The following is a 26,565-nucleotide window of genomic DNA, read 5'->3' as shown; positions in this document are numbered from 1 at the left end:
ATCCCCACCTCACACCTCATCACCCCCCCCATCCCAATGTCTCCTCAGCCTGCCTTGAATATCATCTCAGTGGATCAGTCAGTCCATCAGGTGATAAAAGTCATTTTTAAATCCAACTTTGAATTCTTCAACTGTTCAAATGTGTAAAATGTAAAAATTAATAATCCTTAAGAGTGAACACTGTCAGACGTCCAGTAGATAACACGTAGGTGTCTGTTTGAATAGGTGCTTTCAAGCTCAGTGGGACAAAGTTAGTGTGTGTGATGTGTGTGTCTGTGTTTGTATGTGTGTCAATGCCGACTGATTTCCATCTCTGCCATGGCCATGAACAAAAAATCTTCGTTGTTTTCTTTCATTCTCCGAATAATACAAATCTTTAAGGCCCGAAAAAAGGGAACCCAGGTGCTGCCTTCAACAGTATCTCCTCAGTTACATCTTCAAAAGAGATAAGAGTCCACACACGATAAGGATGATAATCCACAGAAGATAGTCCGGTTTCATTTTGTCTCCACAGCAGAAAAAAAACATTTCAAGCTCTCTCTCTTTTACATGCATGCTATAAAGCCAGATGATCACCACAAATAGACCTGCATTGGTTCAAACCTCCAGCATTTTGATCACTTCAATCAGCACACAGACAACCAAGACATCCAGCACTCACTGGCCCTTTGTAGAGGCCCTTAACCCCACTGAACCCCCAGAATAAAAGGAGCTAAGCCTGAAGCAGAGCACGTCTCAACCTCCCCATGTCCACTCACCACTTGGGCCAGAGCCAGGCACAAGGTCTGCAGTATCACCCAGGTCTTCAGCAAGGCAGAGAGAGCAGCCATCGTCCCTCTCCCCTGTCTGTCTCTCCTCGGTTCACCAAATCCTCTCTTCTCTCTCCTCTTTCCGCTCCCTTACTCCTCTCTCCAGGCCGGCACCGAGCGAAAACTGGTGGAGCAAAGCTGTCCGAGAGGCAAGAGAGGGGGGGGTGAGGGGTGGATGGGGGGTGCGCTATGTGCACAGCCCCGAAAAAATCCACTCAGCAGGAAGGAGTAGAGCTGAGGGTGGAGAGGGGATGGATGAGGAGGGGTGGTGGTGGAGTGGGAAGAGGACAGAGAGAGAGGTGTAATCCTGCCCCACAGCCGGCCTCTGAAAGCAGAAGAAGAAAAATACACCCATCAACAGTGTGGAAAACACACACACACACACACACCTATATATAGTTACACACAGTATATTAAAACACCTCAGGTTTTCTCAGTAGATTTGGGGCAGGAGGAAACTCTGAATATTTCCTCAATGGGAAACTTCTGTGATTGGTTGATTTCTGAACAATTTGCATATTTCTCTGCAGAGTTCTGAAGTCAATTGGGCTGAGCAGCTAAAAGGCTCCTCCCAAAGCTGTGGGAAGAAGTGGACCAATGTATGAAACCTGTGTAAAAACACCTAAACACAGGCCTTTTGAACAACTTTCTGCCTTTGCTTCCATCTCTTTCTGCAAATGTGTTGCTACATTGTTGTTGTTTTTTTTTTCTTACCTCGAGGCTCTTGTTTGCATGGTGGTGTAAATATATCCAAACAAGGGATATACTGTATCGATACCGGATCGGATGTCGGTGACAATGGGGCCGATCTATTCAATTCTATGTTTGTATACTTTATATACTGGGATTTTAATCCCTGTTTAAGTTTTGACCGACTTGTTGCTGCTTTAAAAAGTTTACACTTGATTTGTAATTCCTGTTAATTTTAAAGATTTTTTTACCAAGTTGCTGGCATACGATTTATTATTTTAATAATACATAACAATTCAGTAAATGTACATCTATGTATTTATTTGTTAAATTTTGTTTTTACAAAGTTAGAAAAGCAATGTTTAAATCAAGCCTGATGTTGCCTTACACATAAAGGAATGATCCCAGTCACTTCGAGGCCACAGTGAGGCATACAGCTCATTTATTAAACACTGGTATTAGATCGGTACTCGGTATCGACCCAGGTATCGGTATCGGGACTGTAAAAGTCGGATCGGTGCATCCCTAATCCGAACTTTTCCCATGTGAGCTGCACAGATAAGAGGAAGCAGAAAGCTCCATGGAGGATATAGCCTATAATGTACATTAAAGGGATTTAATCAGGGAGGAGGAGCAGGAGGAGGAGGAGGAGGAGGGGAAGGAGTCACCAAATGACGTAACGTGCAACTGTAGACATAAAGGCATAAGTAAAGGAAAGCAAATAATATACCTAATCAACAACACCCCTCTTTATGTTTTGAAGAAACAAGTCATTTGCTGCCATCTAGTGGTCATTTTAATAAGAGCAAGTTAGTTCCCACAGTAATCCAAAGTGGCCTTCTGAGGCTGAATAAACAAAACTCATGGAAATGTGAAAAAAAGACATCATAGTGACCCCTATGGTATACACCTTACATTACACCACACACACAGCAATCACCTCTGTGTCCACTAGATGGCAGCAGATACACATTAACAGATACCAGTCTGCAGACTGCTACAGTATGGAGGCCTCCACTGCTCCAACTGGGGATAATACATGTGTTCTCCACAGGGATGATAAAGACAGCACTAAGGATGCTGAGGAGAGATGGATTTATCTGCAAAGTGAGATGTATTGCACACAACGGGGAATCTCAACAGACCCCATTAAATACATTAGGAAACCGGCTCAGTGGTGGCTTCCGTACTGCATTTGTTTTGCACATTTTCCACTTACACTGCATTTATCTCACTCTTAACTCAAAATTGTTATTGCCCTTTTTCATACTTTGTCCAAAATGATTAAATATGAACTATTGCCTGGTGAACACTCATATTTTTAATAGAGGTAAATAGTCATTAAGTTGAATAATTCAAATTAAATATGCAGAAACATGGTCTAGTTTTGAGCTGTTCTGTGTATAATTAATCTATTTTTGCACTTTTTTACAACAACCTCAACATCAGTTTTCTTAGCAAAGAGTCTTTGCACACACAAGGAGTTAAAGCTGTTGGTTTGTTTGAAAGTAAAGAAATGCAAAAGTATTTGACATAATGACACCTTAGAATATAAAGCAATACATTAAAGTCAATCTTTTTTTGTTTAAAATAGAGTAATTGGTTTAACTAACTTCTAAAGCCATGATGATAATGTATGAGACTATAAACTGTAGGTAGCAGTATCCAAAAAAGAGTGCACAAAATCTGTATTTTGCAGGGGACCACGAGCAGGCACTGTTAATGATCTTCTAATTCATCATGCTCTAGTGAACCGTGAAGTCTTTTGCCTCAATGCCACTTCTCCTACAAGTATGTTTCAAAAGTCACAATGTCAGCAAAGTTCTGCAAAGCCAAATGACAAAATACTATTTTCTTGTAATCCTTATGAGTCACTTCCTTTAAGCAGTTGAGAAATTGCAACATCAAGGCAGAGCTTGGTTTAGACCTCATTAACCCTTCGATGCGCTATGAAAGTGATCAAAGAAATATATATAAAAAAAAAAATGACTGATACATGGATTTTAAAGCTTCAAAAACTTGCAAGGACATTCTCTTTATAAAATTATTCCAAAAATGTCATCTTTACTATTACTAGTGCAGTGCCCGTTCGGAGCTTTAGAGGTGCTGGTAAGTGCATTTTCTTACCTTCGGACAGAGTCAGGCTAACTGTTTCTGAATGTGTTCAGTCTGTATGCTGAACTAAACTAAGCTAAGCGGCTTACGCTTGCCTCAAGTTTCATATTGAGCAGACATTTCCTCCTGCCTCCTGTCTTTTTGCTAAATTAATCTAACCATCTGCTGGTTGTAACTTTATATTTAGCGTGTATAGATACGAGAGTGGCATCAATCTTCAAAATCAAATTCTCAGCAAGGAAGCAAATATTTCCCTAAATGTTAAGCTATGGCTTCAAACAATCTACCAGGTCACCTTCAGTGAACATAAGCTAACAAACAGTCTGTCAGGCATCTTACTGAGCCTGGCTCACTACTAGTGCTACTCTGCTGTTGAAAAAATATGCCACAGCGAACCGATTGTTATTTGAATTTCAGGGAAATGGAGAGATCAAATGCATGGAAATGCATCTACATACACAAAAAAAACGGCTGTGCCGATCTTCTCACGGGTGGAAACTGAAAAAGAATCATCATCCAGTTGTTGTCTTTCTCATTATAAACGATTCCCCAGCCTCCTCAAAACTTCGAAAACAGACAAGGAAAACATTGGCCTCTCCCGATTCTCTCAGTCGCCTCTCAATCTCTCTCCCCGTCTCTTTATCCCCCCGCTCATGTTTAAACTCTCAGGAGGAAATGACTTAACTGTTACTTTTTCTAAATGAAAGCAATCACATCTTGTTTTTTCGCGAGCTGATAGCATACTTATCAGCTTATCGGGAGATGCACGAGGCAACATGCAACCCGCATTTCAACCGATAACTGATCATCACACGTCCTCCTCCTCGTATACCACCCAGTTATTATCCGGCCCTCCACACAAACGCACCAAACAAACAGAGCAGACACACACACACACACACATACACACAGACGCGTGCTCATGCATTTAAGCAGTGCCTTAATTGAAATGTTATGAGTGACCGGGGAGGTTTTTGGTTTCTGTGCTGGTATTCGGCTCTCTCTGGCTCCCACTTTTTCCTGAGAAAAAGATCTGTTTCACACAGACAAGGCTGTGTCCATTCCCTCTCTAATAAGACGCCTGAGAGAAGGGGGGAGAATGGAAGGCATCATTAAAGTCTAACGCAAAGGCAGGAAGACACACACACAAACACACACGCCCACCGCACAATGATGACAGACAGGGTAAATATTATTCTTGAGTGCAGGTGTGAGGAGTAGCGGCGAAGTGATAACAGAGGAGGCCATTAACGGCCCGGCAGGAGGTTGAGGCCGACCCCGAGGCCAGAGTACAGTGTCAGGTCCTCCATTGAGAAAAAAAAAGCATAGTTTACAGTCCGAGCAAGAGGGGAGGAGAGGTACACACTGACAGACTGATGATATACAGGCGGAGGATATTAGCCTGTCTGGTAGAAACACATTCATTAGGGTAGTTTCGTGGTTATTTCTCTCGATGTGAAAATCGCTCCAGCCAGTCAGTTTTGAGGATAAAGCCTCTTTGACATGTAAAATTATTGGGGAATTCAGCAGATGAAGACATTTTGTGGTTGCGATTTGCTTGTCCATCATGAAGCTAACAGTTCATTTGAGGGTGTGTGTGTGTATGACGTGTGCGACGGAGATAAATGTTCACACATGCCGTCGGACTTTCCTTCCTCTTCGTTCGATGACTTCGAAACCCTAAGAGAGTTAAAAAATCTTCACCTATTGCACAAAAAAAAACACTTTCAAAGCATTCATCTTGAAGTGCATTTAAAAAAGTCGGTGAGTTTTTTTTACAGATCCGCCCGGACAGCGAGCCAGCCGCTTACTGACTTGAACCTGATGTAGTGGCGAGACCCAGCTGCACGGTGACAACTGGCCCAGAGTCACAGGCTGACAAAGCGATGACTGCTGCTGGGGATTTAAAAATCACACCGCTTAGCAGCCACTGACCCCAGTCTGAGCTAGGTGAGGTGTTTCTAAGCAACAAAAGCACGGCAACACACATCTCATGTTGGACCAAAGCCCAGAGCTGTGCTCCACCACCACCACCATCAAAGATAAGGTATGGGGGGGGAGAGGCAGCAGATTGTTGCTATCGCTTTAATGTGTTTGCACTGGCTAACACCTAACGGATATTTCATACTCTTGACATTATTATGGTAGCTAGATACACTATTATAGTTGTTTCCCAGCCTCCCCCCCTTGAATTTGATTTAACTTTTCGGGCGATGAAATGCTGTTTTCAGCAAACAGAACATGGTGAAATATATCGGCCCCGTGGAGGTGGTCTGGCATGAAGCTATGCGGTCTTTAAATCCTATTTGAGCTTTGAGTGTGAGATTTCCAAACTTGAAACGTCATAAATAACAAACAGTAAATCCAAGTTATCACAATATATGCCTTACAGATGTGAAGTGGAAACAGGGCAGATTATGTCTAAGTAGTGTTTTCAGGCTTTTTTAGGACTTATGCTGCCACGTGTTTTACATTTTCAGCAGATACACTCTTATATATGGCACTTAAAGGAGTAGTGTCGATATTTTGGGAATTTGGCTACACTTATTCACTTTATTGGCATGAGGAGATTGATACCAATCTCATGTCTGTATGCTAAAGCTAGAGCTAGAAGATGGTTAGCTTATCTTAAAGACTGGAAGCCGGCGGAAACTGCTAGCCTGGATTTCATCAAGCGGTTACAACTTCCACCAACCAACACCTCTAAAGCTATTTAATTTACATATTTAGAAGTGCTGGTAGGTGCAATTTTGATATTTGGATAGAGCTAAGCTATTACTTACTTTGTAATAATTATTTTCATACCACCTATTTTATGTTACAAACAGTTTCAGGAATGTCACTTAATCTGTTTTTCTTCTTTTTTTTAAAGAAAAGGTTTTCAGAGACATTGTTTCCAGCATTCTCGTGACTTTTAAAGAACGTATGCCTCACTGTGTGGAAATGACTGGAATCATTCTTTTTATGTGTAAGACAACATCAGGCTTGACTTAAACATTGCTTTCCTAAATACATAAGATTTAAAATGACTGAATTGTTATTTATTATTAAAATAATAAAACGTACCCCAGCAACTTGGTAAAAAAAAATCTTCAAATTTAACAGGAATTACAGTTCAAGTGTAAAAATGTTTAATGCGGCAACAAATTGGTCAAACAACCTTAAACTTCAAATTCCAGTATATAATGTAGAAAGTATATAAACATAGAATTTAATTGAACAAATCAGCCCCATAGTAACCGATACCCGATCCAGCTATTTGAGTCAGTATCGGCTTGATATCCAATCCGGTAAGATAAGATAAGATATTCCTTTATTAGTCCCGCAGTGGGGAAATTTGCAGTGTACAGCAGCAAAGGGGATTAGTGCAAAAAACAAGATGCATCAGCTAACACAGTAAAAAAAAAAAGAGCTAAACAAAGTGTAACAAAATATGAACCATTTAAATAGAAGGAAGTATAAAAATAGGAGTAGTATATACAGTATCGGTACATCCCTAAGAAATACTGGAGCATTGTGACCCTGGGAGGAAATCAGAGAAATTGGGAGTGCTGGCAAGTATGATTACAGCAAAATAATGCCTCCTATCCTTTCATGGCCCTGAATTTGAAATGTTAAAAAAAATCAGCCATTTTCCCATTCCTTACAAATATGTGCTGTCACTCTCCTGTAGAGAAGCCAAACTCAGTATGCTAACCTTTACTCCCCCTCTGCCCTGTTCAAGCATAACAGAACACTAACACCCTGCTGATTACCGTCTGCACTGTTTTCTGCACACAGCCAAGAACAAGAATAAGCTGGGGGCGTTTTTGGACCTGCAGTACCCTCCTCTAGAAAAAAAATGAGTGAAAAATGTTGTGTGTGTTAGTCTGACAACCGCACAGCAGAGAAAACTGTCATCGCATTGACAGAATGCAAAATAAATCATTATAAATCCACAATGGAGTGCTGGCCAATATCGCCTCAAAAAGCAGTGAACCCGAAATGAGCTAAGACAACCAAACAATGGTCGTGAACAAGTCCAGATCTGTGTCCCCCTGGGTGATCCGAAAGAATGACTTAAAAGGGATACAGCAGGTTTCAGCTGTATCTGCTCAGTTTCAAATATATGTATGTGGGACAGGAAGGGTGCATTGTCCAGGCTGGATGTTATCCCACAAAACTGTGTGTCTTTCTTCAAAGTCAGGATGACATTTGATAGGTTTTATCTTTATTGTCAGCGATAACATACAAAAGCTATTTGAATTACGTAATTAATTCCTCACTTAGTATGATGATGAACGTGATGTTACTGTGGCGAAGTGGTGCCGTGACATAACGGGAGACAGGACAATTTCATGCAGGCTTGCTCTAATCAACCCCGTATCCTGTATTTAGGCGCTGAGGAGGTCTTCACACAGTGAGATGACATGTTTTCACAAGTGCACATTGCAATTGTCAATGTAGTTCTCTGTCCCTTTTTCTCATACACACAGAATCACATACAGCACATTGACACAGACATTAGAAATATCACTATAAAGCAAGGAATCTCTATCCGTTTGTCTTTCTGTTTGTCCTTTGAGGAATCGAGAACCGTTCGTTTAATCTACTTCAAACTTAGCGGGTGTATTGCTAGGGACCCCGTGGAGTGATTTGTCGAATTTGGTGCTATTTGGACTTCGCTACATGTTCCATATTAATAAACTTTGGACAAACGAAGCGAACGCTGCTCTGCTCAACAGTGGGGCACTGGGGCTCTGTAGATGAAGACGAGCACGTCGTCTGCGAACGGGTAGACCGAGGCTCATTGACTGCATTTCAGTTTTGCTGTCGGATGCCGGATATACTAACGTTACAACCAAACTCTTTTTCACTTCCCTGAAGTCAACAAGTTCGACACTGCTGCTGTCCTTTGGGTCAAGGACACACTCTGAACGGGCACTGCACTAGTACAATAAACGTACAGATAACTTTTACAAAGTAAAAACGTTTTAAAGCAAAGGTTCAAATGAGAACAAGAAGAGAAGAAAAGAGGCGTTAAGTGAAGGCAAAAATGGTTCGCTTTAAATGTGACTGCTTCTAAAATTGAACATGCCAGACATTTTAATGAATTGCTTAAAGCTGCACTAATCAATGGTTTTATATAAACCATGGCCGAAATGACTATGTGTTATATAAAAAGTGTTGCTGTAGTTGACAAACCCAAACAAATTTTGCTCACTGTTTTGGTTTTATGACAGAAAACCTTTGGTTCATGTCTCACCGCCCTCATTGCCAGCTGTTTTCAGTAAAAAAGCTATGATAAACCCACTTTACGCTACCTGCGCACCACAAAACAGCAGACAGACAGACACAGCCTGAGAGATAATGAGATAAAACAAGGCATATTTGCATATTCTGTCAGAGAAAGAGAAGTACGAGAAAGAAAACAGCTCTATCTGTAGATTCTGTTCAATCCTATCCATGGGGGTCAGAGATGGGCTGTCCACATTTGTCCACACTCACACACACAATTTCAATAAATTCGATTTGAGATGGAAAGTCTTGTGAAACTAAGCTGTCTATTTTAATCCATGCTTTATTTCTGTCTCATATAGCGTGCCTTGAGGATCATTTACCAGTATAATAGATGATAAACTTAAGACTCAATTTATGCATTAGTTATAAAACACAAAGTTGTTAAATGGCAAAAGACGTCTCATAATCACTGCGTTACATCTGGATGGTATGCACAAATGGATTGTTAACAATGCCACATTTAAACTGTTAAAGAGAACTGTAATTAAATCTAACGCCTGCTGTGACATTCCAGCATCAGCTCTGAATTGGATTACATGAAGAATAAAAGCAGAACAAGATTCATGTTTTACTAGCTCTTATTCATATTCTAGCATTTATCCTCTATTTGTCATATACGTACTTAAGAACAAATTAGTCCAAGATGGTCCAGGTAATCGCTCAAATGTACTCAGTGAATAATTCTACAAAACAGAAACACGTCCAGCTGGCTGCCTGAGCCTGCAGTGGCAGATATAAGTCTATATATCATGAGGTAAATTAAAAGACACACAGAACAGTCCCCCACAGCCTTAATATTTCAAATAAATGTTAAAGTTGCAATATTTTCATATCAACTTTGAATCATTGCTCGCTTAATGTGAAAGTGGATACTCGTAGTGACGAACCCACAGAGAATTACCCACAGACTTTACATTTCCTCTCAGCTCTATGAAGCGTTTTAGCATCTTTTTAGCTCATTGTTTTGGTTTCACGGCCCCGAAAATTGTACAGTTTTGTTTCAGTCGGACTGCCCTCATCAACCTCATTTACAGCCGTTTTCAATGAAAAATCAACTGTACACTTCCTGCCCAGCACCAAACAGCAGACAGGCAAAGTTAACGCTAAGCTGGTGAACATATAGCTGCTAAAGAGCCTGATTATTTCCCTCAGGAGGTGGTGGGGACCAAAAACAGAGCTAAAAGAAGGGTGAATTCTTGACTTACATTGGCGTGAAAAGTCCTATTGTTTTTAAAGCTAAGAGGCCAAAAACATGTGAAGGTTTAAGTTAACAGTTAAGTGGAATTATACACATTTAGAAAACAGTATGACCGTTTTTAAATACATCACAACACAAAATAAAAGTAGAAAATTAAATGACATCTTTGTAATCATCTATTGCATTGATGGAAGCCAGTCCATCAGTCTAAAGGCCTTTGCACACCAAGTCCGTGTTTTTCATCCAAAACTGTCGCACATTAAAAAAAAAAAAAAAAACAACCTCACGTTGTGTCAATTAAGTTTACACACAGACTCCAAAACTTTCGTCCATCATTCAAATTTTTGGAACAGGTTCAATATTCTGCATCTGCATCCGTTAAAAGATAATTGTTTGACTACCCAGAAACACCGTTTGCGCAAACATCATCCAAAATGGCATCTGATAAACATTTACTTCATCTCCCAGCAGAAAGCACTTTACGATGAAGAAATAAGATAATGCAGAGATTCAGATTTCAAAGATCGATTGTGGCAGGTGATTGCAAAACAGCTTGGAATAGGGGATGGTTGCATAACAAAGGATGTACGAAAGATTGGACAGCAGTGATTGTCCTCTAGGCAGCTAAACGATAGCTTCTTGCTAATGTTAGGACCAGTGCTATCCATTGCATCCACGTAATTAATTTAGCTTTGTAAAGCATTGCGAATTATCGCAACAAATAGAATAATAAAATGCATCGGACTCAGTGTGCAAGGTTTCTGTGCGTAACATTCTTTTTATTGGATGACAGATAAAAAAAAACACACATGGAAAATCAACTTGGTGTGCAAAGTCCTAAAAAAGTCCGAACACAAAGCCAATTACAACACAGATTTTATAAGTCTAATTCAGTAAAAGCGTGTTGCACTTGGCTTTATTTGGATTATATGATATTGAAAATGTCTGCACTGTTTTTTTTTGTTCCGTGTAACGTTTATACTGGGTTCTGTTTTTGTTATCTGTCTGAAATCAACAGGACAAGACGCCTACATGCGTGTAGACATGTAAGACAAGCCTGCCAACGGCCTACAGTCTCCATTAGGCCAGAATAAAGGACAGACGGTTCTGGTTTAGTCATCTGGACTTGCTACAACTACTTCGGTGTGTTCGGTCCAACTTATAAATTAGAAATGATTATGCTGTAATGTATGATTTAAAGCACTACTGACAAATAGGGCACAGTTGGAAACCATCACGCTTAATAATAAAATATTGTGTATCAAACCATTAAAAGCCCCTATCCGCACACATTTACAGACGCACCCGGTTAAACACACACTAATTCACCTTCAGACTTTCGGTTATTCACATTACCCTTGCTGACATTTTCTGACATTTAATTTCTAAGTAGAAAGCATTAAACTGGTTAATAACCAACATTCCCCAAACAACACACGCACAAGCACATTCGGGCTCTTGAGTAACACCAGATGCTCCACGACAGGCTTTGTTTCAAGCAGTATTTAAGTTTCGATGCTGACTTTTCTTGCGGTGCGTGGTGATGAAAGCTAGCGATGGGTTATTTCAGGCGAGACGTAACGTGACTTTTTTTCTTACTTCACACGATCGCACCATATTGTAAAGTAATAAGAAAGAATAACAAGAGCTAGAGTTTAATTTTGAGAACAGTGTTGGATGGAGGAACATAGTGAGCCAGGATGAGCGTATGGCTCGCTGTAACTCCTCTGTTTTCCAGGTTTCTATGAAACAGACCAGCTGTAACATTCCCATCATCTCCTCCTTCTCTCCTCGCCCCAGACTCCACTGCGGAGGATTCTCATCTCATCCCTCAGGCTGATCTTGTACGATAAGAAAACCCCAGCCTCCTCTACGGCTTTATGTCCTCTTATACCCCCGACTAAAATTCTTCCTTCTTTGGACTCTGTGAACTCTCTCCATTCTTACTTGTCTTCATTTTGCGTTATCTTTGACCATTTCCCCTTTTCTGTCTCCTGTCCAGCTTCATCCATCTCTTTATCTTCCACTCTTTCATTCCCTTGTCATTCCTCCCTCTTCTCCCAATAACACGCAACCTTCAGAGCTCTCGTGGTACGTATTTGTCACTGACATTTTGGTGAGTTGCCGTACCTGTTCCTCTCAAACTGCATGATTGATTGAAACCCTCTGTGGCCAGTGATCCATATCGCTGACAACATTCATCTGAACTCGATACTTCCTCCATATAAAGACCCGGGTGGCCTGGCGCGCAGGACACTGTGGTAGATAACATGTTCCTGTAATATCTTATATTTAAACATCACACTGAGCTGCATAATAGATGGAACATTTATTAAAAATGTGTATAACATAGAAAAAGTGCTTTCTAAATTTAAAAAGTGTGGGGAAAAAAAGCTGGAACAAAGGTAAAAATTTGATACAAGGATAGGGCTGGGTATTGGTAACCCAACCTGGTCTGAGGGAAGGCGTATAAATACCACAGTATTACATGGACATTTCGCAAGTCATGAGTATGCATTTTAGCCTTTTCGCGTGTCATTTGTACGCTGCACAAATGTCCGCAGTTAGGTTTAGGCAAGAAAACCACTTAGTTAGGGTAAGGGAAATCCACAGTTTGGCTTAAAATAGGTACGTAAATTAAGTAAAATTTGTATGGAAACAACTATGGAAAAAACACGTCACATGCCACCATAAGTGGTCTTTTGCACTTTTTATACTACGTCACTACTGTAGCTCTTACCATGGAATTTATACACGGATGCTAGGTAAGGTATTGGCCTTATAGAGCTTGATCAGATTATTCGACTATTTGGTTATTTGTTCGTTGAGTAGGTATTCGGTTTTCAATTTTGGGATTCGGGTATTCATTTTGTTTTTTTATCCCCATTTCTTAAATGCTTCTTATCCAATAACAAAAAAATACAAACAACAATACTGTAGAATGATAGAATCCTTAAAAATGAATGCCTTCCATTAAACCGAAAGACACGTTTTAAAGCTCTATGCCGTCCATCTCAGCCGAGAATGGAGAAATGTCCGGCCGAGTCCTTCCCGAGTCACGTCATGGAGACGAACCAAGCTTGAGCCCTTGCCGCCGTTGTTTAAGTTGGAAGCTTCGAATATTAGCTGTCGATTACTACCAAAGCCTTGGAGCCCAAAAAATGGTATTCGGGGCAGCCCTAATCGTCCCAGTACCAATAGTATCGAAATTTCTCCAGTCAAACGATAATGTAGCCATTGGGACACACACAGCTTCCATTCATATGATGGGTATCGAATGAAGTACAAAAAAAAGGTATGAAATGATGTACTCTATTGGTATTGGTATCATTTTAAGGGTACCTGTATTGGTACTGGTGTCGTCATCTTTTTAAACAATACCCTTCCCTAGGGGCAATTTCCTTTTGCACTTGATTGCGAGGCAAACAAACACAATTGTGTGACATGTACTTTTGTTTAAACAAGACAATTACAAGGTCTACAATCAGGCGGTGTGGAAGTAATAGCTGTTTGCAGAAGTAAAATCCATATTCGCTGCAAGGATTTTCATTTGTCCCTGATCTTACAGAAAGGACAACTGTTCCTGGAACTGAAATAGTTTTATATGATGGAGCCATGCAGTTAGAAAGCCTCGTTATACCAACCAATATTCAATCACTGCTGATAAGCTATAACAGGGTTAATGACATGTTTGATGGAGGGGCAAGGGACAATGTCATGGCACAAGTCATTATAATGAGCTTGTATTATAGGACACATTTACGAGTGCGTAACTGTGTTTTTCAGCCCGCGATTGCTTGCCCTCGTAGGACATTTTGTCCCCACAGCAGTTCTTTCTCTTTTCTTTACCTTGCGGCAAATGCAAACTGATTCCCTAACAACCTGGGACCTAGAATTGAATTCAGTGGCGGTGCTGAAATTGGTGTTTTAGTTCATGCAAGTCTAAACAGGCCAATGTTGTGTTTTAATATTGTTTGGATCCCACCTGATGTCAAGGCCACTTTTCCGGAGCTACTACTGTGGCAAGGGAGCATGCAATGAGTAAATGAGAAAAAACACAAACACACAGAGAAGCCCATGCAACCCTTTTACTCAGTCAGAGGAGCCACGAGTGGTTATCAGTATTGGAGGCATCACAAGCCCTCCCTCATCACCATCAATCTGTCTAAATGACTTTTCTCTCTCTGCCCTGTCTCTCCACTTCTGCTGCTGTTGCTTCTCCATTTTATCCACACATTTTATCCACACATTTTATCTCCCAAAATCTCTCTCCCTCTCTTTAATTCCTTCGTTTACAACCACTTATGTGCATGCGTTTTTTTTTTTTTCCCCCATTTCTTTCCACTCCTCTCTCAACTCTTTGCTCTCTCTCTGTCTTCTCATTCATGATGCATGTCTCTCCATCTCCCCTCAACCTTCCCACCCCCCCTTGATGAAACTGCTCCATGACTAAGCGAGCGCCGGCGTGATGGATAGCCTAATGGGAACGGATGAAACATTAAAACCATAATTCACTGGGACATAATGTTCCGAAGAGTTCAGTTGAGATCCACTCGAGACGGTCCTGTATATGTGTGTTTGTGTCAGATTATCTGTGTTTGTGCACAAGTCCATGAACGGAGTACATGTTTATTTGTGTGGGGGCGTGGATACACTTTGTCTCGACGCTGCGTTCAAATCTTTCTCGGATGTTTTGTGTACAGTTTTGGTTCAGCCATGCCATTATAAATTACACATCATCATATATCATCATTTCTCTGTTAGTTTCACGGTGAACCAGAGGCTAGAAAATGCAGCACTGCTGTAAATGCTCTGCCTCGGCTATAGGCAGGAATTTGCCATCCACCATGTGTCATTACATTTAGATACATACTCTATATGATGACAGGTGATGTATGTTTTGTTTTCTATCTGTCTCGCGAGCTGCATACGTCTCACTTTCTAGTCTTAAAGCACTCACCATTTTAATACAGGACTAGAGAGCTATGTCAAGTTAAAGCTAGCCAAGGAGATAGTCACGACTAGCCTTGGCTAAATCTAAAATTTCCTTCTCCCCCCATAGCTGTATCCTTAATCGAAAAATATTCATATTAATGAACCAACATCTTGGTAATTCAGTTTGCTGTTCCACATAACAACATGAGGCAGTAGTTAAATCCAATTATGATAAATAAAAAAACTAAAGCTAAAAGTCATGCAATTTGGGTTGTTTAAAGTACCTTTAAATGACATAAGAAAATATATTTAACTGTAGCTTTATTTATTGTATCAATTTTGAAATAAATATTGACATATTGAAATAAGAATAATATGGATGTTAATAGTGGATGGACAGACAGCAAAACAGATGCATTTAATTCCTATAAACTATTAACTAAATAATTTAATAATACATTTGCTTATGTATATAGTAATGCTAATGTATATAGTATGTAAATTTGCAAATGTATATAGTATGTTATTGCACACTTGCTAATGTATATAGAGGTTTATTCTATGTTTATAATTTTTTTTGTATGTTAGTTGTAGTACTCAGGTATATTTATAGTGTATTCCAGTATTCTTTGGATATATTTATTTAGTGTTGACATGTACATTTGATGTACTGTTCATGTACATTGCTTGGATAACCAGCTGCTGTAACACAATAATTTCCCAATTTGGGATCAATAAAGTACATCTATCTATCTATCTATCTATAAAATAAATGAAAAATCCTAAATAATCCCAAATTTACTTCGCCAAACAAACTAGCTTTAACGGACAAAAAAGCCTTGTAGATAAATACTACAAACATATTGTCTTACTATGCAGTATTTCCCTCGCATATCCTGAAGATTGTCCAAAAGTAGAGTACTCTATCTGCACTTTTTTAGGCATTATGTATGGTACATGCCAACTAATTTTTTGGGGGTAAAATAATTAGCAATAAAACACATAATATTAAAGGTCTTATTGATAATTTTTTATGTAAACAAAGATTAAAAAAAAAAGAATACATTCACAGAGCTTTTAGAAAGGTGCTGAATAAAAGTATGGCTTTTAAAGGAAAAAAAATATTATGATTGTGAGTTAATCATTTTAAAAATTTTGACGGGTCAAAAAATAATGTTTTGTTTATCTCTGTGGAAGATATCAGACGTTTGGTTCCCACGTCTAAGAAGGTTTGTGAGCCAATAGCATAACGACGTTGGAATCATGTGGTATCTCTGGGTTGTTAGTTAGTGTGGAAAAAACAAATAAAAAAGCTGAGATTGACGGCGAGTGCCTGGCAACGACTTTTTGTGAAGTAAATGCAATGGAACGGGGGAAGGGAGAATGCAACATCTAGTGGCTGAATGTTTTCAATAGCACCTTTAAGTCATTATAACATTTCTATCTGTTATGCTGTTTGCCGGCCTAAAACCGAAAACCAAAAACCTTTACACCATTTTGTCTCAACTGCAGTATGTCAGTAGTTAGAGCTTTGACATGTTAGCAAAGCACTGTATATGGGAAAAAATCCATACATCCATAAATTCCCATTGACACACACTCACTGCCTACACACTAATGAGCTCCAATCAGTGACCATGTTACGTCCCCCAGAACCGGACACTAGGGGCCTAAAAATGTACGTGCACATGCCCGTGCAAGCATCCACGTGTATACACACACAAAGGATGCCCCCGGGGTGGAAAGGTGGAAAACTGCACCCAGGTGTTGGTGTCAGGGAAAAGGAAGTTGACTACTGAGTGTGTGAGGGGTCGGAGGTCATGTTGCACGTGTTCCACATGAAACCTAATGTAAAACATGCCAAGCCATATTTTTAAGACTGTGCATGTTTTGGATTCTCTCTCAAACACACACAGACGTTAATAGCCGTATCATTATGCAAAGCAGTGACACATGTGTCTACACGGTGGTTGCAATACAACAATATGTTGACACTGCAGCCATGACGTTAAAGTAAAAGCAAACAGATAAAAGCCTGCATACCCGTGAGTCTATATTTTTCATTAGCTTTGGAAGGTAGCAGCGGTTGGGCTATTGGGGCACCAGCACGGACTTCCTGATCCTCAACACACAACAAAGGCGATGCAAGAACAGCTGGGGAAAAGCAGCTGCTTCCAATATGCGCTTCATCCATAAAAGACTTTGTATTACCTAATCCCACAGCACAACAAGAGAGGTGCCTCCTAATCATACACACACACACACACACTCGCATCCTCAAACACTGCAGTTTGAAAAAAAATCACATATGAAGCACATTATGGCCGGGGTCTTTATAGTTTGAATCACATGTGGAGCCACTGAAAAACCTTTTCTAACCAGAGGGAAGGAAAAGAATGGAAACAGACATGTTGAAGGAGCAAAGGTGACATGAACTGTGACAGCGTGAAGCTGGCGATTTTTCCTGATGGCTTACAGTTAAACCTCTGTTGTGACAGCGCAAACCGCATTCTGTGTGAGCGGTCCTTAACTGCGTCCCGGAGACGATAGAAAATGTCTTCGGAATGCAGTAAACTCACTATCAATGCATGCGCGACGCACCCTATTTTTCCCCACTGATAATGCTGTATTGCGAAGAACAAATCCATGTTGAAATTGGCAGGATGAGAGCTTGTAACATTAGCTGTTGGCTCCATGGAGGAATGTGCTGCTTACTGGCTGCTAACAACAAACGTTAACTAGCTCTGCCGACTTCAACACAGGAGGTGTCATTGATTTACATTATGATGAGTTCAGGCTCTATTCAGTGAAAACTAGTAACGGGCGAAGGCAAATGGTGTGTTCAAATGCAATCTTGTAAAATTTCGTTTTTGGCAAGAAACTTGAATGAATACAGGTGTTGGAAGGATATGTTTTCACAGCATATAAAATAAATATTTGAGAAGGAATTATAACCTGTTTAACTTCCTTACAAGAAACGGTAATAAAGAAGCGTATGTTGAAGTACATGGGATTTATATTGTTTTACCGTTGTATCAAATTGAGAGTCATGGAATTTCAATGGTATTGGTATTGATTACTAAATCTTTGGTATCGTGACATCCCTAATTTATAGCTCGTTCATTGTCGTCATCACACCCTTACAAAGCATCACAACCAATCCTGTTAAAAGTCTGCGCAAGTCATCGTCGGGCAGGAAGCAACAGCGGTAAAAAACACGCCACATTACAGTGTTCATCTGCCCATTTCTCTAATTAATTACGCCCAGGCTTCGAAGCGGTCCTTGTGGTGTTTTACAAGAGACAGCTTGCTATGAATAATGGTCTCTGGGCTGTGTAACAGGCAGCTCTCACATAGCAGACTGTATGTCTCACAGACGGATAGGAGTAGCAATTTAAATGGTGAGAGAGAGCTGCAGGAGAGAGAGAGAGAGAGCGATGTCGGGACGTTTTTCATTCAAGAGAAGTGGATCAAATGGGGAACGGATGAGAAAAGGTCGATGGGAGACAGACGCGGATCTGGACCTGCTTTGCTTAATGTTTCTGTTTTTTTATGAGGGCTGTTAAATTGTCTATGTAGAGCGGTTGGCAGGCCAGAACATACAACTCTCTACCTGTCTACTTTTTAACAGTCGACTGAACGCTGGAGCATGACTGAGAAACCATTATTTCCCAAGTGCTCATTTGTCAACGGCATTATTTTTTCTGTCTGCATCAGCCTCAATCAATTACACGCAACTACATTTCATTTTTTAAATTGCGGTAAGGTTGGGTTTTATGGTGAATAATAGATTTTCTCTGGCCAGTGCAGGAATTTCCTCTTTGGACAAGCCTGGTTGCTTTGATAGGCGGGGTCAGGAGCGGTACAACTCTCCTGTACTGAGGAAGAGGAACACCGACCGCTCTATTTGTTTAGTCTCCATGGAAATGAATGCGTATCATTGTGTACACAATCAAAAGGGTCCACGGGTGAATCACTCTCCATGGCATTTGAGTTACGATTCAGTCTCCAGCTCTCTATGTGGAGCTTTTGTTTGTTCTGGACCTGTCACTTTGTGATTATGTCATCTTCAAGCACCTTTGCCCGGGTGAGTTGACCCACAAGGAGTTTGATTTAGCTTCGCTGCGTGTCTTTTTAATGAACGTGGACTGTAGCGGGACTTGTCTCGCTCTTTTGGTTTTGTCAGATGCGGTTCATTCAAGTTCATCTTATTTCCAGTTCAAATTAGCGTAGCTAAACTTTGTTTTCGCTTCAGAACGGCTCCCCTGGGCTCTCCGTTGCCTGGATGCCTTGTTCTCTCAGAAACAGCATGAGGAGAGGCAGTAAAGCTATGCAAACATCATCATCGTTGTTATCATAATTATTATTAACCCACTGCAGAGAGTAACAGGCCAGTGTGCGCTGGGCACTTCTCACATTTACCAGTTTGAACAAACAGATCTTACACAGATGGTCATTTTGTTGGTGACAGCCTGAGCAGATGAGAGTGGATGAGGATGTTAAGTGTTTTGGATGGGCCTTGAAAGGGGGAACTTTAAAAAGGGGGAATCTGGGGCAGTTCTGTTCTCTCTCTTTGGTGTTTCCACCATGCCCAGGAGGAAGGTTTAGATTGCTGTGTGGAGTGATGGGTCCCACTGCGACAGGCTTTCAGCATAGCGGAAACTTTCACCAAGTTTGTCTTCTAAAAACAAAATATTGTATGTAACTTGTGTTCTCCCCCGTCTTTTCTTGATCCTATTTAACAGAAAACATCATGTTTTTTTTTACAATTTTGTTTCTGTCACTTTCAAAAAGCTCTTTTCTCAGGGGACAGGGTTGGGTGACAAGCAGTGCAGACAAGGAAGAAACCCCAGTCGCTATACCCGCTCCAGAGGGAGGGGAGGCTGAATGTCACCTTCAAATCCAGCCGGCGGATTGATTCAGGGCCTTCAGGGACCAGCGGAAAATACCTCGGCCTGACAGGAGACACTAAACTAAACAACCAGCGATCCCCCCGGGAGAGTGTTAAACTTGCGGCACACTGTGAATTATGGGCCCCAGGCAATTTCTTTTTACATCATACTTTGTTTTATATGGCAGAACGGGTGTTTATCTTTGAAATGTACAATTCAATAAACAAAAGCACTTAACCTTATATATGAGATGTTTCCTTCCAATTTCTGAGACAAACCTAAAAATAGTGCCGATGACTGATGTGAAAATATATCAACACAGGTTTTTATTGTGACACATAATTCATCACGTGGAGGATATTTCAGTGTGTCTGGCAATGTATGTGTTATATTTTGATGATCAAGGATGTCACATTTGTTTAAAAGTGCTTTTTATTCACTTCCTTCACTATCTATTTTTCTAAGACTTAAGTCTTGTTTGTAATTACAGGGTGAGGGTTGTCTTAAAAACTAAGAGTCTATTTTGTTGCTGCATTAAAAAGATTTTTTAACAACTTTTTAACAACTTTTTAACAACAATTTATTATCTAAATAATAAATAACAATTCAGTAAATGTATTTTTATGTATATATTTGTTACATTTTGTTTTACAAAGTTAGAAAAAAAATATTGAAGTCAAGCTTGATGTTGCCTAAACTTAAAAAAAATTATCTCAGTCACTTACACACATTGAAGCTTATTAATTAAAGACTGATATCGGATTGGTACTCGGTGTCGGCCAATACCCAAAGCCCGGGTATCGGTATCAGGACTGAAAAAGTTGGAACGTTGCATCCGTAATCATGATTTTCATTCAGTAAATGATGGTCCCATTTAGAGTCAAATAGACCATAAAGCAGGGTATGCTTTAGGGCGTGGCTTCCTTGTGATTGACAGGTCGCTACTACGGCGTTGCCCGGTCTGGGAGTTCTCCATATTTTCGTCCTTTCGTAGTGCCTTTTCAGGTCATGAGAGTTAATAATAACATTTTTGGTTGCCTAACAAAATGCCAAACTCAAGGCTTCAAAACGGCAGTTCACAAACCAATGGGTGACGTCACAGTGACTACATCCCCTTCTTATATACAATCTGTGGGCACAGCAGCGCTTTGAGCTGAATGCTACCATCAGCATTACACAAAGTACAGCTGAGGCTGAATGGGAATGTCATTAGTTTTGTACATCTTTGGTCACAACCTAAACAATCAGACAAATGGAAATTTTTGACCTGATGAAAAGTTAAGGGATCACCAATATCATTCGAAATAATCCTGAGAGGGACATGGATGTCATGGGGATCCATCCAATAGAAAAAAAACTCATGGTGGCGCAGGAGGAAGACAGAGGCTCACCAAAGTCAGTAGGATTCTGGGAATCATGCATGTCTGTACAATATTTGGCATCAATCCATGTCGTAAAAGTTGACAGATTATGGAGATGGAGTGGACCGAAGTGGTTTAAAACGGCTAAAGTTATGCAAGTGCAGTGTGTAATGTGAAAAATGTGAGAAAGAGAAAAGTGTCTGTTTAAGTATTTGATTCACATGTATCCCACAGCTTATCTACACTTACAGATATACAGCATGCTATGTGAGACACTACACTGAGTGTTTCAGAATGGGATGTAGGCATAGTTTATGAGCAGATATTTGTTTTATGAAAGAATACTGGACAGCAGTCAAGCTGCTCTCTGCACTCAGCAACGACTGCTTTTCACTTTCGCTCATATCCAGTTGCGTAAGTGAAAGCAGACTCTGTTTAATATTAAATATTTATTTTCATGTTGCTATTGAACACTGGAAACGGTCCGGTGATGCATAGCGTATTTCTGGACACACAACAGACCTGCCATCTCCGTAAATAATCATATCAATACATCGCTCTTCATCGTGACTCGCTGAGATTTGTCACTTGGTTTTATTTCTGCTCGGTCCCCGACCTCTGCCAAAAAGATCTAATCCCATCTTCCCCTTTCGGTCTGTCTTTATATGAAAAACTAAGTGCAATAAAATGTGCTTTTTTCTTTATTCTGCAGAAAGGGGCCACATGGGGAACAACATTCGGAGTCGTCCCTCTGGGTATTACAGTGTGAGGGAGTTTGCACGAGATCATTACTCTGTTGCGTCCTGTTACCCAATACACTTGCTGTAGCCATCTTTCATTTCACCTCAGACAAGTCTCTTATGCAAATATGTTTTAAACAGCAGCATGTTTGTGCATAAATTGTGGGAAAACTTTTTTTTTTCAATTATCTTGCGTTGCTCATAACTATGTTTCCAGATTTTTGGATCTCTGGGACCGCACTGGACATAAGAGTGACATCTGATTATTATACGGTAGTTGGAAGTCCGTTAATTTAATCAACATACAAGTCAATTTGATGTCTGACCAATGTCTAGAGAGAGACACGGCGCAGAATAAACAAAACCACCCGAGGCTGAAGTAAAACATTCTTTGTTTTCCCACAGGAAGACGTCCCACACTGACGGCTCTGCTTGTGAAATCAGCTCCATCATATATATATGCAATGGAAGTTCATTTCCTAATGAAAATCAATCAATCGTGCTGCGCTCGCAAGGTGGGTGCTGTATATACAGTGCAGGCATGGGTATGAATTGATGCATGTCGCTATAGATCCAAGTCGCTGGTATTCTGAGTGATGGGCCCACACACTGGGCTGTAAAGCTGCTGGGTCATTAAGCGTCCACACAACAGTGGCAGTGTGGAATGCTCATCAGAGATAAGGGCTGAGACTCTACAGTGCATGGAAAGTATATGCAAGATTAAGGCTTTCATACTGTATACTCGTTTCCTAATGCAATATTAACATGGGAAAAAAAGCAAAAAGTCAAAATTGAGGAGGAGAGAAAATGTCGAATTTGAAAGTCTAATAGTTCTTCTTTGGGAGAATTGATCACAGGAAGCAAACAAACATCATGTCGGATTTGTGACAGGGCAACTTCCTCTCTTGCTATCCTTCGAGAGTTTCTATTTAACTTCTTTGAGTCAGTGGTACTAGATCACTGTCACAGGGGAGTATTGAAAAGAAGCAGGATGTATTGAAAGTAAAGAGAGTATAGAGCTTAGATTGTATATAAGAAGTGGAACGTATTCTCCGTGGAGTCACCCATTGGTTTGTGGACTGCCATTTTGAAGCCTTGAGTTTGGCATTTTGCCCGTTAACATGTAATTTTTCTGGCAACCAGAAGTGACACGAGATGGTGGAGTATACAACCGAACCCTCAATAAGACATTTTCAGGCTACAAAAAAAAGGTTATAATTAACTTTCAAGAGCTGAAAACACATTTTGAAAGGATTAATGGTCTAAGACAAAAACACTGACAACTCCTAGGTAGCGATGGTAGCCACGCCCTAAATCATCCCCTGCTTTATGGTCTATTTGACTCTAAATGGGACCATAATTTACCAAATGAACATCATGCTGTATTGAAGAAGACTTGAAACTAGCGATTGAGACCATAAACTCATGTTTACAATGTTTACTGATGTAATAAATCAAGTGAGAAGTAGGCTCATTTTCTCAAAGACTTCTATACAATTCGACTTCTTTTTGCAACCAGAGGAGTCGCCCCCTGCTGGCTATTAGAAAGAATGCAAGTTTAAGGCACTTCAGCATTGGCTTCACTTCTCAGACCCGGAGATAGCCCACTGGTATGGAGGCCTGCTGTGACTACTTGCATTCAGACTATAATCAAAAGGACAATCTGTGTTGCAGTGAGGATTGAATCTTTTATAGCACAGCGGGAGACAAGGCCGGGCGGGGGCATTTATGATGCATCAGAAAAAAGTAACAATATGAATGAAACATAATGGTGAGGTTGGAGAAAATGGAAAGTGATAGAGAGGCAGGTTTGGCTGACAGAGTGCAGAGAGAAACAGAACAGACAGCGGATGCCGAGCTGAACTAGGCCGAAGTCTTTGAATGATATGTAAAAAGAGCAATGAAGTCCTGTAAACACTTAAAAGGCACTGAACTCACCTCCTGCCATTGTACAGCTCATCCAGCTGGTCTCATCTCGTCGAACAGTCTGGATCAGCCAAAGCCTATAGAAAGACAGAAAAAGAGAAACATGCACATCAACCTCTGGACATCTACAACAGAAACCCAATACAAACTTGATAAATAATGCTATTTAACACTGAACAGATGATACCAAGTGGTAGATTAAAATGTATTTTTTGCCAAGAAATTGCTACATATGTTCTTGGTGGTTTTGAAGTCAAGTCATTCTGTGAGGGGTGTGAATCTTGGCACCACTTGACGATGTCGCTACGGGTAATTTAATTGGTTCATTTGTGTGGGTGGGCATTAAAAATGATTTGCAATAAAAAATAAATGAACAAATACAATTGCTTTAGTTCCAACGGCCACACAGACAGTTAACTAGCTTGTGGGGAGTGACGTCTTCAGGCGTTGCTTAGTCCCATCTGTGATTTTGTGATTCAAAACATGGATTGCTGAGGTTAGAGGACAATCTGTTTCTGAGAGTTTTTTGACAGTTTGGACAATTTCCATTAAAACAACTGGACCCATAAAACAGAAACAGCTAATACATGTGAGACAAACACAACACAGTGTGCAGGAGCTGGAGGATCTTATTTACTGGAATACAAACTTAACGGCTAGATGGTTCCTTCCAAAAGCTGAATGATGTAAAGAGACAACTTAATCGTTGATAGCCAATGCTATATAGAGAGGCGAAGTCACGCCCCTTCCAGCGGACCACCATGGGACCTTATTTAAGGAAAGAATATGAATGGTAGTCAACGGGGGGAGAGACAAATCATATTTGATCCCGTTTGAATTGCGCCTAATTAGAAAGACTACACACCCAAAAGTCGTGTAAGTGACGTCTCTCTCAAAACTAAATGATACGACGAAAAACCTAAGACGAACTGTGAGTTTCTTGACTTGCAAAATGATGTTTTAAATTGACAAACATCATGTGTGTGATTCATGGCGTAATTCAAAGGGGATCCAAAAAAGGTTTTTCTCTCGCCGTTGACTACGTACATATTTTCTCTGAAATAAGGTCCTATGGGGTCCACTGGAAGGGGCGGGACTTCGCCTCTCTAAAGGCTTGATGAAATAGTGGGTAAATGTATGATGTGCTCCATTCAGCAGTCAATCACGGCCCTCAGGCGTCAGTCAAACACTACACTGGGAAGCTCCCACCGAGAGTCTTGACACTCAGACGACAAACATGTCGAAAAAATGTTTCACCTCTTAAAAAAACAGTACACAATCGCTGCAGTATCACTATAGCTCCTTCCACAAAAAAGCGAGGGGTTTTTCGAATTTCAGTTTGACTCTAACTAGATCTATTAATTAAATACAAAACCCAGAGGTGGACACAGACGGACCTGGCAAACCAGAGAAAACAGACAGTGTTAGTTCAGAGGAACAACAGGAGGCAGAGACGGAGCCACACAGGGTGTCACTGCACTGCAGCCTGTGTTAAAGAACAGAAGTTCTTTACCAAAATAAAACATCAATTCGACAGACTCCCAGACTGAAACAAACTCAATATATACTTTGGGGGGGAAAAGTGACATTGCCATGAAAGCAGCAACATATGTCAGAGCCTGTCACAGCCGGAGGGAAAACCAGCAGAACAACAACACCTTCAAAATCTGCCTCCGGTTCTCAACGTTACCACTTTACTGCAGTGTTAAACTACTTGCTAAACTATCTAATTTTATTAATACTTCATCATTTTTTTATGATTTCTTTGTAACAAGTGCTTTTTTCATTGTAGTATATGTAGTAAAGTAACATATATATCACATATCTGTGATAAAATATTCTAATCCCAAGGTTCACTTATTAGTTTTTATTGTATTGATACACAAACGTCTCGTCACGATGGAAGTATGGATCTTTTATTATATAAACTGTTAACCTCTTAACACTCCGACTGCTATTCTGTCTTTCAGAGGTTGTAGCGGGCTCAGTCAGTGTCTGTGTTAAACCTAGAGTAAAGATACTGGTAGCACATGAAACTAGAAAACCTAAGAAATGAATTGGTACCATGTCATGTTATCTTGTCGGGAAGAATGCTAAAGAACGCTCCAAATTTACGCTAAATTTTCACCTCACTCTCACCTAAAGATATGTGAATGAAAACTCTGAAATGAACAGAGTGAAAACTGGATCTTATTAGATAAAACATGTGTTGACAAACTGCATAATTTGCAGTTGAAAAAAGGTAATAAATCTCAATAGATCGCAATAGATCTTGGTCCGCTGGTGATTCCCACCCCTGAATGTTTTTCCAGAGCTTTCGACCACAGACTTCTTCTGAATGATTCGGTCGAAAGCTCTGGAAAAAGCCAGTATCTAAACCACGAGTTTAAAATATTTGATCACAAACCATTTGTTGTATTTTTACTTTTAAATAAGTAATATTATTTTACTTCTACCTTTTTAAAATATATTAAAGCTTGTTTTAAGGTAATTATGGTCGTGCCATAAAGCAAATTTTAACTTCAGAGATCGAGATACAAAGAGATCTAGATAGAGAAAAAGAAAAAGAGAGGGCGAGGGCGAGGGTGGGAGCAAAAAGTTGTCAGAGAAAGTTCCTAG

At 40.2% G+C, this 26,565-nt stretch overlaps 1 protein-coding gene across 2 annotated transcripts in view; it reads right to left on the bottom strand.

Moving 5' to 3' along the window:
* col9a2 (procollagen, type IX, alpha 2) overlaps window positions 1–26,565 on the bottom strand; it is a 150,834-nt gene that overhangs the window by 23,254 nt on the left and 101,015 nt on the right. For both annotated transcript variants that reach the window (XM_037795526.1, XM_037795525.1), the window contains exons 2-3: window positions 23,959–24,023; window positions 759–1,134 (exon numbers count right to left, since the gene is read on the bottom strand). In XM_037795526.1, coding sequence (XP_037651454.1) covers window positions 759–830 — 72 coding nt within the window. In that variant the 5' untranslated portion in view covers window positions 831–1,134; window positions 23,959–24,023. The remainder of the gene's footprint in view (window positions 1–758; window positions 1,135–23,958; window positions 24,024–26,565) is intronic.

This window comes from Sebastes umbrosus, chromosome 15 (genome assembly GCF_015220745.1).
Source record: "Sebastes umbrosus isolate fSebUmb1 chromosome 15, fSebUmb1.pri, whole genome shotgun sequence".
Lineage (NCBI taxonomy): Eukaryota > Metazoa > Chordata > Actinopteri > Perciformes > Sebastidae > Sebastes > Sebastes umbrosus.
Note: the sequence above shows the minus strand (reverse complement) of the source record. Positions and strands in the feature narration are given on the sequence as shown.